The sequence below is a fragment of the Urocampus carinirostris genome, chromosome 9 (assembly GCF_059441175.1).
Source record: "Urocampus carinirostris isolate Australia breed hairy pipefish chromosome 9, RoL_Ucar_1.0, whole genome shotgun sequence".
Taxonomy (NCBI): Eukaryota; Metazoa; Chordata; class Actinopteri; order Syngnathiformes; family Syngnathidae; genus Urocampus; species Urocampus carinirostris.
This window is the reverse complement of record NC_142357.1, coordinates 37,372,761-37,390,298: the sequence shown is the minus strand read 5'-3', so window position 1 is coordinate 37,390,298 and position 17,538 is coordinate 37,372,761. Positions and strand designations below refer to the sequence as shown.

The 17,538-nt window shown below is 38.8% G+C and overlaps 1 protein-coding gene across 1 annotated transcript in view; it reads right to left on the bottom strand.

Annotated features, from left to right (window-relative positions):
* The window catches only part of trpc7b (transient receptor potential cation channel, subfamily C, member 7b), a 93,120-nt gene extending 75,837 nt beyond the window's left edge, over positions 1-17,283 (bottom strand). Inside the window, exon 1 of the mRNA XM_088343675.1 lies at positions 16,653-17,283. Coding sequence (XP_088199801.1) covers positions 16,653-17,068 — 416 coding nt within the window. The 5' untranslated portion in view covers positions 17,069-17,283. The remainder of the gene's footprint in view (positions 1-16,652) is intronic.
* Between the last annotated feature and the right edge of the window lie 255 nt (positions 17,284-17,538).

The window sequence follows — 17,538 nt, the reverse complement described above, 5'->3', positions numbered from 1 at the left end:
TTGTCTACATATTGAGTTTATTAGGACATATTCCTGCGAACAGCACCAACATTGGAGGTGATGTGACCAATGTAGCAAAATGCTTTAATATTTACGACAAAAACTAGTAAAGTAGTCTTTATATAGTGTGCTATAGTAGCCTTATTGTACATAGTTTTAACTGATCGCTGTAACCAGAGCACTATTGTGAATGGGACCCTGGTTTCATTGGATTTCCCTATTTAAATAAATATTTGAATTGAATTTAAAATCTAAACATCTACTCTTTGCAAAGTAAGACACACTTAAAACATTGTGTTGTGTGGCTGTGGGAAACTACAGAGGAATACCACACTTATGAGCCATGTGAGTTGTGTTGGAATTATATTTTATTTACTCTAAACCTCAGTGCACTGTGGATTGAAAATTATTCTTTTAAGAATTTTAAAAATATTTAGCAAAAATTTAAAATGGCCACGATAAGTTGCCTGCACGCCAATATAAAAATGGCTGCCGCCAGCGAATGAACTGCATGCAATCAGGTAAGTGCAGGAGAAAGGACACAAAACCAAGAATCCATCAAATGTACACCTCGGATTGGCTGCCCAACATCTATTAACAAAGCCCAGCGAGCTCATGCAAGTCTTGACACACATTCAACAGTGCTGGATTGTCTCTTGGACTTTTTTTTTCTCGTTTCTTAAGCATCTTTGTGACACCCTTGAATATGGATCCTAGATATCCATCTAGAAGATCCTCTATTGAACCAAAAACAAGAAGGAAGATGCTAACAGTTAAAGAGAAAGTGACTTTTCTGGATATGCTAAAGTCAGACCATAGTCGCCTGTTATTTTGGCAAGAATGAATCAAAGGTTCGCTTTATATAAAGAAAAGGAGAAAACATTTGTAAAATGGCTGCATTAACCATGATAAACAAGGCAATACAGTAGCATATAGATAGGTCTTACTTCTGGGAAATTCACCAAATACCGGAAGTTATACAATGGATTAACCGCAAAGAAACTGAGGGAATACTGTACTCAAAAAGTCGACGTCGCCAGGAAAAAGCAATATCAAGGTCTTTTGTATGCTGTGGCCAAAGAATTTGACCTAGATAGTAACAAAAAGACTTTATTAAAAAAAAGACCAGCGATAAAACTTCTATTTCTCAAGTTGACATATGATCCAGCCTACAAAATCGCGACGGCAGCTATTCTTCACAGAGAAAGAAATGAAAAATGTTCAAAGCATTGTGTTGCAAAAGTGCCATGCCTTTTCCGCTTTGAAATGATTGTGTGGAAAGGAAGGTGGTGACCTGCTAGGAACCGTAATGAACTCTAGAAATTGGCGGGAAGGTGTTTGCCAGCTTTGCTACGGGGACAAAAAAAATCTAGTTAGATTTTCATGTTCTCAGGTTACTTAGGTCAAGATCCCGTTCATTGTTATTCATAGGGAATGGATTTTGCCTTCCTACTCTCAAACAAAGCCCAACCAGCACCAAATGTCGTTCGATTTAGAGCTTACGGTATGTTCAGTCTCAGACATGATTCAGGCCAAAAATAGACGTCTAAAATCTGGTTGAGTTTTGCCCAGGAGTCGGCAAACAAATTAACCCGGCCTGACAAACCAAAATGTTAAAATGACTTTGCACAAAATGAAAATAAATAAAAAATACTGCTAACAAAATGTGTGGTTTGGTGCCACTCTGGTACTCAGTGTCCACCCCACAATAAACAAAATATTTTACATGAAATATTAGTGTGTACAACGCCCAAATCCAAAATTAAAATAGCTGGCTACTTTTTTTCTGTCCATGCAATATTTTTTAATCACATTTTTATTTATTAAGATATTTATTAAATTTCATGCAAAAAAAAAAACACTTTTGGCCTAGCCCTAATTTATTTTCAGTTTTTCAATGCATATTTCGAATTTAGTGCCGATAGAACGGCCAATAAGATCTGACATCTTTTAGGAAATTAAGACTGAGAAAAAAGGCGAAAAACAATGTGCCCATATTCAGGAAACAGGGGCCAATAAAACAGCCAATTACGATTTCCTGAATTCAGGAATTCCGGGCCAACAAAATGGACGATCAAGATCTGTGGAAATTCAAGAAAACGACACAAAGCTGACTGATCACATTCTGCCAAAATTTACAAAATAGGGGCCAATGAAACGGCTGGTCACAAAAAAAGCAAAAATAGAAAATCAGGCCTGGTGAAACCGCCAATCATTATCTGATAATAATATTGAAATCGCGAACAATAAAACAGCTGATCCCTATCTGCCAAGATTCAGCAATTCCAGGCCAATAAAACGGACTATGATAATCTGCAGAAATTTGGGAAATCAGGGACGATAAATCGGCTGAACGAAATCTGCTGAAATGTAGTGAAATCGGGGCCAAATTAACAGCCCAGCACAATCTGCCGATATTTTATAAATTGGGGCCGATTGAAAGGCCAACAACGATCTGCTAAAATTCGGTAATACGCCTGATCTAAATCTGCTGAAATTTGGGAAAATGGGCGTGTTAAAACAACCCAAACACTATCAGCCAAAACTCAGGAACTTGGCTAAAAAAAACGGTCCATCACCATCTGCCAAAATTTGGGAACTCGAGCACAATCAAACGACTGATCACGATCTGCCGAAAATCAAGAAATCGGATCCGATAAAACTGCTTAAAGAAATCTGCTGTAATTCGGGAAAACGGGCCTGTTTAAACAACCCAATCTGCCAAAATTCAGGAAATTGGGGCAGACAAAACAGCTGGCAGGTAGTTACGCCTCAAATAGGAATACAACGCGACCAAAAAGCTTTACCACAACTAGCAACATAAATTTAATTCAAACGGATTGTTCCTCACATGTCCTGCAACATAATACACCGACCTCCATCCTTTGTATGCTTTCATTTCTCTCTTCCCACTGTGATTCAAATCAGAATTCGAATTACAACAAAGCTTTGACAGTAATGTGTGTATGTGTGTGTGTTAGCGCTCTACACAATAGATAAAATAGATAAAATAAAGTGTTTACACAAATTGTGCCTTTTGAGCAACATGCTGAAACACGCTCCAATATAAAAGACTAGTCGCCTGTTTATTCAGGTCCATTGTGTGTTCAAAAGATCAAATAGCTACTTTTCATTATTAAATTGAGTTAATTCATCCCAAATATGAAGTGGTAAACGGAACAATCGTCTTTTAGTTCTTGATAATTGACCAGTCCCTTCAAAGATGATTAATAGGGAGGCATGACAATTAATGGGCTTATATTTATCGAAGAGCTAATGGCCAAATATGACGTCAAAGTTGCTGCAAAATTATTAAATGATTGCAAAATTAATCATATTTTTTATTTGTATATGTGCTTATTGTATCAAAACTAACATATCTCCATTTTTAAAGAATAAAACCTCTGACAATAAAGATATTTTATTCCTAGCCATGGCATGTGTGACAATTTCTCCACTGGCAGATAGTCATTTCTTATTTTACTAGTAAAACACAATAAAGGAGCAGTGTGTAATAGTTAGGGCATCCTAGTGGTAAAAGAAAACCCAACAACCTGTATTTAGTTAAAAAAAAACATTGATTTGAACACTGAGCAAATATAATTAAACTATCATACAAATGTTTGTTTTTTGAAATATTTAAAAAAAAAAAAAAAAAAAAACATGGGTCGAGAAATTTGTATTTCTTTTACACTCAGGGTTCCTGCCATGTTTGTCGGACTGGATGCCTCCACGCTGTGTCGTGTATCACTGGCCCTCGATTGTACCAAAAAACACAGAGTCATCAAGCAGTCAAACATTGGGGCTTTATAATATCATATTTTTTGCATCCCTAAGTACTTGATTATTTTCATATCTTCGTCAAAAACAACTGAGGTAAACATTGAAATCTGAAAAAAATTGCAATGATTTTTTTTTTTTTTAATGTTTTTATTGCATCAGTGCCTACATAAAAAAACGGAGAAGGAACTGCGATGATACAGGAAACTTCTAGGGATCAGCTACTTAGCCCATGTGACGAACAAAATGGTAAGCAACACCAGAGGACACTTCGAACCCTAGGAAGAACTGTGTTCAACTGTGTGCCGACAGAAACTTCAGTGGTATGGTCACGTCACAAGATCATCAGGACTGACCAGGATAATTCTAGGGCACAGTCCAAGGGGGAGAAGACACAAAAAGAAGAGGGCAGACAACATCAAGGAATGGTGCCAACTTTGCCACGGACCAAAAACAGGCCAAGAACCATCAACAGTGGAGAAAGCTGTCCAGAGTTGCGTCCTCGTTGGTGCCCCAACGACCCAAGGGGTTAAGGGATCCGTGAACTGCGTGATTCACATATACCTAATTTTTAAGGAATAAAACCTTTGCCAATAATCTAACTTGATAAGAAGGAGATATTTTTCCTTAGCCAAGGCAAATGTTCCATTCAGCATTCAAGAACTTGTATAGTGTATAGAAGTCACAAATTTTCCTCAAAAATCATATGCATTTCTGCAATATCTGATTGTCACTGTTACTGTCATTTGTCATTATAGGTATAGTGGTTAAGGGATCCAACCAACCACACCATTTAATCAGGGTTGGGTAGGGTTACTTTAACTGGATTACTTAAATTATTTTTGGATTATTCCAATACCAAATATGCTAATAAAAGACAAAATAAACTAAATATGAATAAAATGATGAATCACAACACGTGGTAAGCTTTCTCTCCTGGCTTTGATCTCCGGCAAAACTAACATAGAATGCGACAGAAACAAAATGAAGATAAATCCAAACAGCTTGCCAACATCATTTTTGCCGTTTCATGTATTCCGTTACTCCCCAAGCCTGCACAAAATGTAGTAATTGTATTATTATTTAGTTTCTTTTGTCTTTTATTAGCATATTTGGTATTGGAGTATTCCAAAAGTAATTGAAAGTAATCCCACCCAACCCTGCATTTAATATTGACAAAGTAAGTATCGATTGATTGATTGATAATGTCAAGCTTTGATCTCTTCACCTCAACTTTTGGAGACATGTTGACTGGATCTGTATTTTGTTTTTGTACTTGTCAACAAAAATAAGAACACACAGGATTTTATTGGTTATCAGCTACCCTGCGGAGGAAACTCATTTCAGTCGCTTGTATGCAGGGTCTAGTTCTTTGAGACAAGAGAAAGACACTATGAAAAATAAAGAAAAAAGAGAGAATGAAAGAGACAAAGAAAGAGATACATAGAGAAAGAGAGGGAAAGAGAAAGAGAAGAGGGAAATAAGAGAATAAAATAAAGAGAGAAAATATGATAAGAGACAAAGAAAGATGGAAAAATAAATAGAAATAGCAAGAGAGGAAAAGAGAAAAAAACAAGAGAAAGAAAAAGACAGAACGATAGTGAAAGAGAAAAAAGAGACAGGAAGACCGAGCCATAAAAAAGAGAGAGAAAATAGAATATAAAAGAGAACAATAAAACTGAGAAAAAGAGAGAGAAAGACAAAGCCAGTAGGAGAAAATTAGAGAAATAAATCCAGCACCAGTTTTGTGAGTAGCACCTGGCTTTGGTTGCATCCAGTGGACATATTTAAAACTGAAGCTCGATTTTCTCTTACACGTCTCTCACTGTTGCCTCGCAGGCTGGACGAAAACCTTGGCGGGCCCAATCCAGCTTGCGAGACGTACGTTTGACACCCCTGTGCTAAAGTCCTGTTAGTGGAATACTCCAGTTAGATAATCCTAAAATAGTCCAAGTAGCATATTGTTACAGAGTTGAAAAAAATAACACACGCACGAGCGAGCGAAGTAAGACACGGACGTCTTTGAAAAGAGTGCATGGACTTTTCCAGTTGGGTCTTTTTCAGCATGCAATTTTCATCAATGCCAGACTTCTTGCAATTTAGAGCCATACGAATTAATATGACAAGACTTGACTTGACTATCGTCAGGAAAAAAAACAATTATAGAGCATCCCTGACGTTTATAAACCGGCAGGAGCAGGCATCCCCGTCTCAGGCAGGAATTCAAAGCGAGGCATCCCGGATTGGAGATTTCTGTTCGATGAAGTGTGAAGAGCGTCTCAACGTTTAATCTGTCCTTTAACCAAAGCACGTCTTTCCTGCCTCCGAGTCACGGATGGCGGTATTGAAGATTGATTTTTCACACTGTACACTCGCCTCTTGCTGGTTTGCTCCCAGGTGCTATCTAAAGCGAAAAATCATGTAGCCACACCAAAACCAATGGTAACACGTCAGAATTGTGATGCAATTGCATGCATGTAGGGATTTATGGGTACTTTTGTTCCTTGTTTTTTTTTTATTCTTTTGTATGTATCCTTTGTCTGAATACAAATTTGCATATTTGGCACCGAGCCATTTTATTTCTACTCAGGCTTGCTACCAATGTTCCCTCTAATTTTCCACGGGTCTGAGCGTTCACACAAAGTCGGTGAGCAACGCTTAAAACAACAGTGAGCCACCATAATCCCAAGTGTGGAAAGATAATTAATTATCAAACATGCCCAAAACTTGACATCAAGTTACATTTTGCTGAGTTTCCGGCAATGCAAAATTATTTTTCTCTTTTGAATGAATTGCCTCATGTACTATTGCATAGGTTGTACGGCCTACAAATGTCGTTTGTTCTTACAATTCTTTCACAAGATATGCATTTCTTTTTATTTCCTGAAATATTTTGTCGCATAATATTAACATTTTTGGGGGCTTATTTAGTCTGTTGTAAGATACAGAACTGTACTTAATCACATTTTTAGTGGAAGTACAATGTTGGCAACAAGATTCACTTGATATAATTGGAAATTATTTGAATGCGACACAAACTTTTTCTTCTGTGGTTTTTTTCTAAAACAGTAGATTCTTGTTTCTGCATCCAAATTACTGATAGTGAATTCTTTAATCATCCAAATTCATCAAGAGGAAAAATTTAGTTGTTGTAAAAATACAATTTAATACAGTGCATGAAATCTGGCTGTGTTAAAACATCAATGTCAAATGTATTACATGTTGAATTTCGATGAGAGAAATTATTTTCAGTGAGTGAATTCGGTGCAGACATAATTTTGTTATGTAACAGAATAAAAGAGAATTGTTATTTTTCCGTTATTGATTACAACATAGTGTACATAGTTAACAACAAGATAAGTCGTGGGACTACAGGGTAAACATGTTTTAGGGATTTTTCTAGCTTTAACTTTAAAAATCACTTGGATTGAAACAAATTATTATTTACTGCAATCTGTAAACAAATTTGCCTGTAGTTGTTGCGTGTGCTCCACCATAAATCCTTTTTTTCTGAAGGATGCTAGAATTTTTTTTACAATGATAAAACATTATAGTATTACTTAGAGTTCTTTGAGTTCTGATATGAACTACTAATACCAAGAAAATGAAATCAATGAACCAGGCCGATAGACATAACACACACAATTTATGAACACAGAGGATTAATTATAGGAAAAAACGGGAGGGGAAGGCACTGGAGATTATCGGAGTTTTCGACCGCTGAAAGTTACTGGCACAAAAAGAGAATTTCCCGCTATACTGCTAGTCGATTTGGGGAGATCTCCTTTCACAGAAAAAAAGCTAATTCCAAGAACCAGCAAACATGGTTATAAATCTGAAACAGTCCTTGTTGTTTGATCTTGTCCTCTGGATGGTCGCAACGTATGGCCCACGTGCTGAACTCAAGGCCGCAGTCCAGCCCGCACGGCCGCGCCATGCAGTCGACATACGTTGAGTCAGTCAGGGAGGACAAAAAAAGAGCAACTATCGATCAGCTCCTCTTTTTATATGGACCATGGATGCTTGACCTAAACATGCCTCTTTGGGCGTGGTCTCAGATATTTGAGACAACCAGGATTGGATGACTGTGTTTGAAGTTGCTAAACTTGTTAGAAAGCCAAAGTAGTAAGAAATTTGCGTAATGTTCTGTACTTGAGATTGTCCCTCCAATCGACATAAATACATATGGTGAGAACATTATTTTATTAATACATAGCTTTGGATGTTTTATTTACATTCAAAACTTCATGTTATCAGATTTCATTATGGTACATGGTGAATTGGTACGTTCGGGAAATGTCCAAAAGGGGAGGCAGTTGTTCCATCCATTCCAAAGTGAGCCACCGGAATCAAAGATGGTGGAAGTCATTTTTGTGGTGGGCTCATTTGCTCTACAACAGGGGTGTCAAACTCATTTTAACTCAGGGGCCACACGATAGAACAAACATTCTGTCGGGGGCCGGACTAGTAGATTAAAGAGAAAGAAAAAGAGTGATAAAGAAATAAGAAAAAGAGGGAGGAAAAAGGAGAGAGGGCGGGACAAAGAAAGAAAAAGAGAGAGAGGGAGAGAGCGTGAGAAACAAAAGGTAACAAGTCGTGAGAGAGGGGGAAAAAAAAGGGACAGGAAGAAAGAAATCCAAAGAGAAATAGAAAGACAGAAAGAGAGAAAAGAGAAAAGAAAGCGCAAAGGGTATGAAGAGAGAAAAGGAAAAAAGGAAGTTAGAGCAAAAGAGGTTAAAAGACACAGAGAGAGAAAGAGACAAATAACAACAAAGGAAGAGAAAAAGAGGCACAGAGTGAAAGAGACAGACACAGAGTGGGAGAAAAGGGGTGAGAGAGAGAGGAATAAATACAAGTACAGTGTCTTTGTGAGAGGCACCTGGCTTCAGCAACATCAAGTGGACATATTTCAACCTGCAGCTTGTTTTTCTCTTGCGCTTCTCTGAGTGTTGTTTCGCGGCCGGATTCAATCCCTTAGCGGGCCTGATTTGGCCCGCGGGCCGCCTGTTTGACACCTGTGCTCTACAATGTAATAAGAGACTTAAAGGATGAAAATACAAAATAATATTAGGCTAAGATATATCTTCAAGGTAGTGCTTGTAGGCTGGAAAAAATTGTAAGTGCACCAGAAAAGAGGGCTAAGAAAACCAGTGGATTGGCATTAAGAGCCATAATGTGCAAAAATAGGAATAAAGAAATAAAATATAAATCTAAAGACTTTTTTTCCACTGTCTGATAGCACAAATTTTCTTCCATTAGACTTCAGCTCGTCTGTATCCACACGTGACTCATTTTGAGGATCAAAGTGGGCTGTCATGTTCCAGTCGTAATGGCAAAACGCAGCTTTCAAGGCCTTTCAAGGCCAACACTGCCGTATCAAAGGCGCACAGACGACCATCAAAGAGCCAGCGGCGTGACCTGCCGCTCTCATTAAAGAGTCGCCGTTCCTTTCCCATTTGTCTCAGCGTGTGAACACGCCTCTTGCTAGCGCTGCACACCATCGATTGTTAATTTTTACCGAGAGTCGGTTACGCTTTTAGGAGAGACACGATTGAGGATGACCAGGAGCTTGCAAAGCAAGGTGAAGACTTAAATTGAAGACACACATAAAAGCCTTGAATGCTGTGTTCGTGCTAGATAAGACGAAAGCACGTAGAATAAATTTTAAAAAATAACATTTTAAAAACTGCAAACAAAAGGTGGTAAAGAGATACACGATGACAAGTTTTCCCTACCAATTTTATCTAAACTTATTTATGAATACTGATTTACATGCGTGCGTATGTGGCTTATAGGCTCTGAAACGGCGGAATGGATTTTCGTTAAAATGGACACAGTTGTTCTTTAGGCCTCTGCAAGTGTCTTGAGCTAGATTTTGTGTCAAGGAACACTCAATAAATACCAAAATAATTGATAAACATGGTGTACTACCATGCCCCCGCCAAGACAAGGGTCAGCCTTTCACTGCAGCCGAAACAGTCAAGTCCAATCAAGACTGCAGCCTTTAAAAGCTGCTGGAGACAAACGGCCGGTGCTTGAATGTTGATCATTTCTGGTTCGTAAAGCCGATCCATGTTTGAAGATGTGTGGAAGAAAAATAAATCACTCATTCTTGTAATGTGGCATTGTTTTAACTCGACACATTAGTAGCTATAATATTTAAGATAAGAATAAGAATGCCACATCGGGAAATGTAACATTTGTCTGATTACCAAAGATTTATGGTGGTGATTTTTTCTAAAACAGTACAAAAAAGTAAAATATTACGCCACATTTGGAGTATGTCTAGTATGAAAAAGTAACACATTGTCAAGATACCTGTTTGCAGACTTGGTTGTCAACTGTCAATCATAATCAATGGGCTGTCATTCTTAATTAAATCAATGTTTATGCAAAAACACAGGCAGGAGTGCAACAAATAATGGAAAAAAACTCAATGTACTAAAGTTCAGAAGCCTGTACCAACACAAATGACTCGCTTACATCACATTGATGTAGAGAGGAGACAAAACCAAGCATTGCAACGACTTCTATAGAAAATATATGATAATGAAGAACACAAACACTATGGAAGCTTCTAAAAGGCCAAGCTCTTCAGTGCCTCGCGTACATTATGAAGAGGTGGGGAGGAGAAACGACCAATTTGTGCTACTATTAGTATAAAAAATGTGAATATATTCTAGAGGTCAACCAATTATCGGGAAGGCTGATTATCAGGCGTGCCGATTATCAGCACAATAACATTAGTTTGTCAATTTGGCTCTAAAACAGGAGTGCCTATACCTTTCAATTTGTGTGCTCCATTAAAATTTTCGATGTATATTTTTTTTAAATGCATTTAATTCATGTTGGTAACACCAACATTTTGATGTATTCATTGTAAAAAAGCTATTTAAATTTTTACGTACCATTACAAGAATTGCTGCAAAGCTGAATTGTATTTCCTGCCCTGTTAGTTTTTGGTTTAAGTAAAAGAGGAGTCACATTAGTTGTGTTACAACTCTCATTTGTTTACTGTAAAGGTTTTCAGAGAGCTGTTTGATTTGAATTTGAATTTTAAACACATATCATTAGTTTCTTTTTTCATTATTAATAATGTCTTACCCCAATTTCAACAATTTTACAGCAAATGAATATCACGTCCAAATATTATTTACCGGTCTTCTCTTAAAACTCATAATCTGTATCAAACCTTAAAAACCCATATCGGTCGATCCTTAATATATTCTAAAGACGATCATAAATGCTTAGAATCTTATCTTGACCGAGTTCTCCGGGGTTTCGTGCACATAATGAAGTGATTGAGAGGAGAAACGACCAAGTCGTTTTACAGCTTCAATAGAAAATCCAAAAAGCTTATCTTGGCTAAGCTCACCACTGCCTTGCACACATTATGAAGAGATAGAAAGAAGACACTCAAAGTTGTGCTACTACTCTTATAAAAATTCAAATATTTAATAAGGAGGAACAAAAATAACTACATGACATAAATATCTATCTGTCTATCTATCTATCTACTCTGGCCAGTCATATCCCTCGAGAGGGGTGACCGACAGCAAGACAAACACATACAAAAATAAAGAAAATTTAAAAAAAAAAGAAAAAGTAGCAAAAAACACACACAAAGATTTTGGGACCATGGCCAACCCAAATGCCCAAACATCCAGACAAGTTAAGCACCTCAGTACCCAAGTCAGTCATGCTTTCGTCCCTCCAGATGTAACGGGACACAAGAAAGCGGCCAAATCACCCGGGTCAGGGTGACACAACACACTCTTCTGTTCAACAGGAGGGCCCGACAGTTTTCACTGGTTTACCCCTGCCGCATCATTCGGGTACCCTGCCCAACCTTTAGAACGCGTCCACAATCCCACTATCCTTTCACAACACCCTCCACTCATTCCTATCACCAACAAAAATTCCAGCTTCCACTGGATTTAGACCTCTTTCCTGCAGTGCACTCATAACACTATCCAACAAAGTCAATTGCGGCCTTCCTCTTGGTCTCCTTCCATTTTCTTCGGCTCTGTAGATCCTCTTCAACATTCCCTCCTCATCCATCCTCTCTGTGTGCCCAAACCATCAGAGTACTCTCTCATCCATACGCTTGCTCAGTTCCACTACTACTCCAGTTCTGTCTCTCACAATTTCATTTCTCAATCTATCCAATCTTGTCACTCCTAACATACTCCTTGAACACTTCATCTCAAAAACATTCAATTTCCTTCTAAAATCTGCGTTCAGGCTCTGAGTCTCTGCACCATACAACACAGTCGGCACCATACAGTCCTTTTTTTAACATCCATACTCATAGTCTTGTTACTTATCTTCTCAGAGCACCCAAAATCTTGCTTCCTTGATTCACTCTGTGCAATACCTCACAGTCCATTCCAACAACTGCAGCCACATCACAACCCAAGTACCTAAAGCTTTCAACTTCTTCCAGCACCTGTCCATGCAACCTTATTTCTAACGCCATGCCCACTACATCACGTGAACAATTCATCACCTTACTCTTCCCAACATTTACACATAACTTTCGCCTATCACACACTCTTCCAAACTCCATTACCAACCTTCTCAATGTTTACCAACCTTCTTAATGTGTATATTTATGTCAACATAAATATACATATAACAGATAACCGCAAGTCTTGTCGGCTGATTGAATATCATAGCACGGCTCCAAAAGACCAATTATCATCTCTTTTGTTTTCTGTCGTGCTGATAACTGTGCCGTTGTTAACGGTTCGATAAATATCGACCCGATAATTATCGTTCATCCCCAAAAGAGGTAGACTCGAATAGAGACTCGCGCTGTTCCAGAAAGAGTCAAACTGTGCAGCAGGTCGAAGCCGTACTTTTGAATTAGGAAGCGGCGCTCTATTGATGAAATTACTGGTGAACACAAGCATCAATGGAGCACTGGGGAGCTTTATTGCTTTACTCGGAAGTGCTCATTCAATTGTGGCCGTAACCGGCATTTAGAAGCGAAGCAAAGCATCCTGAATTGTTTGCCGTCAGCTGTCATTTTTGCACAAAATTTACTAATCCAATCATAATGAAAATGTTGTTTAGTGTAGTAGGAGGCGGAGCAACGGGTTGAGCGGATCAACCTAAATGTTTCTATTCTCAAATGTCAATTACTTTAGTCTTAGGATCCACCGATATTGGTTTTTCAGGGCTGATGCCAATTATTAGCATCAAGCGGAGGCAGATAACCGATATTTGGAGCAGATATCAAAACCTTAAAAGTGCTGTAACAATTGAATAATCATGAAACAAAAAACTGAATATTTGTTATAAATCAAATAAAACTTGAATAGCTCTCTGAAACATTTTACAGTAAATCAATTAGAATTAACACAACTATTATGTCCAACCTTTTCCCTTAAACCCAAATCTCACAGTGCATGAAATAAAATTAGCAACTCGTATAAAAGGTACATGAAAACCTCCATAGTTCCCAGTTTTTTTTTTTGAATAATAAACTCAAGTCATGTTTATTTGTATAGCCCTTAATCACAAAGTCTCAAAGGGCTGCAGAGACCACAGATTATTGCAAGCCACAGACTATTATTGCACCATCCCCTGATCTAAAACCTACATGAGGGCAAGGAAAAACTCAAAAACCTCAACATGAGGAAAATGAAGAAACCTTGAGAAGGGACCGCGCATGAGGTAAACCCCCTTCCAGGATGTACAGGCTGCAGTGGATGTTGCAATATGGTCAACATAAAATATAGGTTATTCATATGCTATAGAATAGAAGTGTGTTTAGCCTAGAATTAAACAATTCCACTGAGGTTACAGATCAAATCTCAGGGGGAAGAGCAAAAATAAATAAATATGGTCAACACAACCAACATGATTTAAAATAAATCTAAGGCTACGCAAAAAAAACCCTCAAAAAAACATATTGCAAAAGCAATGGAAATTTCAACGGAGCTCGGGGATTGAAAAGTGTGGCCACTTCTGTCTTCGAGCCGGATTGACTAATGTTATGGTATCAGCTAATTATCACTTAGCCTTCCTCTTAAGTATGTTTTTTATGCTCCCTCCCTTAATCATAAACACACATGCTTGATTGACGGTTATGATAAGAGGTAGTATATCAGTCTACACCTGATCATGAGACGGCTCATGGAGCCGTTTCGTTTGCAAACGACACGAGTCTGTTGCGACTCAGCCCTCACTCGCCTTTTCTTTCGTCACATTAGTAAATATTATATTTGTATTTGCTATCGAACAATATAGTAGGTGCTATTTTGAATGGTGACATGAAACTGCGCTGCTGAACATTGCGTCAGGATTGCGTGGAGTACACAGCTGTTGGTGTTCAGAGTGCACTTCTGTTGGGCCTGGTGATTCTTTTTTTTTTTTTGCCCTTATTTTTGCCGAAGAGGAAATTTACTCATGTGGCTGCGATCTTTTATCCAATACGATATTGTTGCAGGCAGGGACTAGTAACAAATAACTTTTTTATGGACCACTTAAAATGAAATGCACAGTTGTGACAAAGATCTATTACCTCCAGTCGACTCCTGCAGAGACCAGGAGCCCCCAAAGAGCATTTTTTTTCATTTTGGTTTGCTGAAGCCTGACAGTGTTGCACAACTAGAATGAAAAGAACCGTTTCAACCATGATCCATTATCCCCAGTCAACTATTGCTGAGAGCTAGGGACAAAAGAGCAAATTTGTGCCATGTGTGGCAGCTCTATTTTTAACATTCCTAGACTTCGAGCGGCAGCAATATCCGTTATCCCTGGTCAACTATAGATGCGAGCGGAGGCCGGCAGAGCGTATTTTAAAAATGGGGAGGGTGCTACTTTGTGGAACGCATTAGCAAATTACCATAGTTTTGAATCCCTGGTTAATTTCACTTTGCGACCTCTACCTCAAAACAGATGTACGTTTTATTTATATCCATCCATCCGTTCATTATCTGAACCGCTTATCCTCAGTAGGGTCGCGGGGGTGCTGGGGCCCATCCCAGCTATCTTCGGGTAGTGGGCAGGGGACACCCTGAACTGGTTGCCAGCCAGTCGCAGGGCACACAGGGACAGACTATTTGCTCGGTCATTCACACCAAGGGCAATTAACTTGACATGCATGTTTTTGGAATGTGGGAGGAAACCCAGGCAAGCACGGGGAGAACATGCAAACTCCACACAGGAGGTTCGATCTCATGACTTTAGAACCGTGCTGCACACGGGCTAACCACTGCGGCGCCGTGCTGCCGTTTTTTTATATAAATAAATATAAATGTAAAAGGAAAAAAATAAATTTGATTTCTCATTTTTCTTGACATAAATTGAGTTGATTTAGTGGAGTAGTGGGTGAGTCAAAACATGGTCTTTTATTTTGAAAAATTGGAAACCTTATTTAGCTCATGTTGGACTCCGATCTTCAACTATAACTGCAGCTTTTACTTTGAAATTGTGACTCAAAATTTAGCAGGACATTGTTCTTCTATTTTAAATAAAGATAAATCCCCAAAACATATTTTACACATTTGGTTGGTTGGTTGGATCCCTTAACCGCCAAGGTCGTAGGGGCACCATTTCCTGTGGTGTGTCTTGGGCAAGTACAGCCTGGTGGCGCCCATCCCTCTCCCAGCCAACATATGTTGTTGCATATGTAAAAAAGCTTTTATAGTATTTTGATGAAAGTAATGTCTGTGTTTTACACCGTTATTGACGCACAGGTGAAGAAGTGGAGAGACTGTTTAACCTATCAGAATACACTAGGCAACCCAGTGTCTCTGGCATCGTCAGCAAAAACGGTGAAATAATAAGACAAAATCCATTGCCTTTTTGCACGTCATCTGTACCAATGTTTTGGTCCAGTAATAAATAACCGGTGCTCCCACTGCCAAGACTTGGGATAGAATCATCACACAACGATTTAAAGACAAAATGTCCCCATCACCTGTTATTTAGCAGAATGTTTTTAATTTGTTTCATTTTTGTTTGTTGAATTTTGGCGCTCTTGGGCTTCCATTATGTTGGAATAGTAACTATTTAAACACCAGTTTCTTTGAAATAGTGATGCATGTTTGAGCTGTACGTTATTTAATGTTTTGCAGAAAATAAATCCTAAAAATATGATGAATACTGTATTATAAAAAAAACGGTAAATGAGAAAAAGTTATAGTTAGTTGTAGTTGTATTGACTATAACTATTATTTTGAAAAATTGGGAACTTTTTGGGATGTTGGACTTGAAATTTCAACTATTAGATGCTCGGGATGTAGACCGCTCGTCTTGGGATCAAGAGATCGCAGGTTCGACACTGAATACCTAATGCCCCCAATAAGCAGGTCGGCGCCTTGCATGGCCGCTATTGGTGTGTGAGTGTGTGTGTGAATGGGTAAATGTGAAGCACATTGTAAAGCGCTTTGGGAGGTCTTCATTGACTTGAAAAGCGCTATATAAATGCAGACCATTTACCATTCTATTTTGAAATTTCAACGTATGTTTCAAAGTTTTTTATTTGCGTAAAATGAATAAAATCCATTGTTATAATAATTTAAATTAATACAATTTCCGATACATTCAGAAAATTAAAAAGACGTGTTTCTCTTCACTTTTCAAACCATTGCTTGTAACAGTCAAAGAAAGCACTTTTCTTTTGAAAATGTGGGAACCTCATTTAGGTTATGTTGGATTTCGACTATTAAAATGTTATTTTATTTGGAATTTGCGACATATGTTTGAGCGAGGCGTTATTATTTAATTTGCATAAAACAAATACATTAAATTATATATTAATAATATTAGTACTTATAATAATGGATTTAATTGATTGATTGAATTATGCATTTTTAAAAAGGGGGGAAAAAGCGGGAAACGAGAAAAAAACCACTCACGATTGTCGGCAGTCCGAGTTGGACTGCTTTTTCATGTGCTCATGAGCGTGATGGTTGCCACAGTCCGGCGGTTCCGAGACTCGTTGGGGTCCCGGTCTTCGGTGCTGAAGGTTCGGTTCGTCTCCTCCAGGTGGGCTCCCTTTCCTTTCCAGAACCACATCCACGTCATGCGCGTACCGGTGCCCGGCTCGCTCGCGGAACTTTGGTGGCGAAAACCGGGGGGAGTCATCGGGGTTCGGGTCCTCCGGGAAAGGCGGGTTCGGGTCCAAGTCCGGGTCCGAGTCTTCCAGGAGCGGGGAAGCCGAGGAGAAAAGGTCCTGGGGCCGCTGACGGGAAGGGGAACCTCGGGGGAGACGCGAAGGCGGAGAGGGCGACGTTTTCTCTCCGCCATCGCTTTCCTCGCCGTCGTCACACATCGAGTTTTTGGACTTAAATACTTTTCGAACCCCCACCCAAACCTAGACCCGAACCGCCCCCCCAAAAAGAAAAAACTGGGTTTTAGGTCACGTGACGGACATGGCAGAAAGTTTCAAGTTTGGGGGTCCTGTACGCTTGGACTCAAATCAGGTCTCGTAACGTGAGCGTGCACGACGACAACGCGCGCGCGCTCCCGGCGCCAGCCCGCGCAAAAATGGAAGCCTGTCAAAAGTGACATCAGCAGTCATTTATTCGTTATAAAAATCAATAAGAATTCCAAGAATATGTATTTAAGGTAGAGCCCCGGGATACAACATGAATTTGTTTTGAGGTGGGGGTTGCAAAGTGAAATTAACGGGGGATTGAAACATATGGTCATTAGATAATGCTTTCCAAACCGCCGGTACCCCACATTGAAATAAGAATATAGTATGTAGAAAGTACTTTTATGTGTAATGCATGCATATGA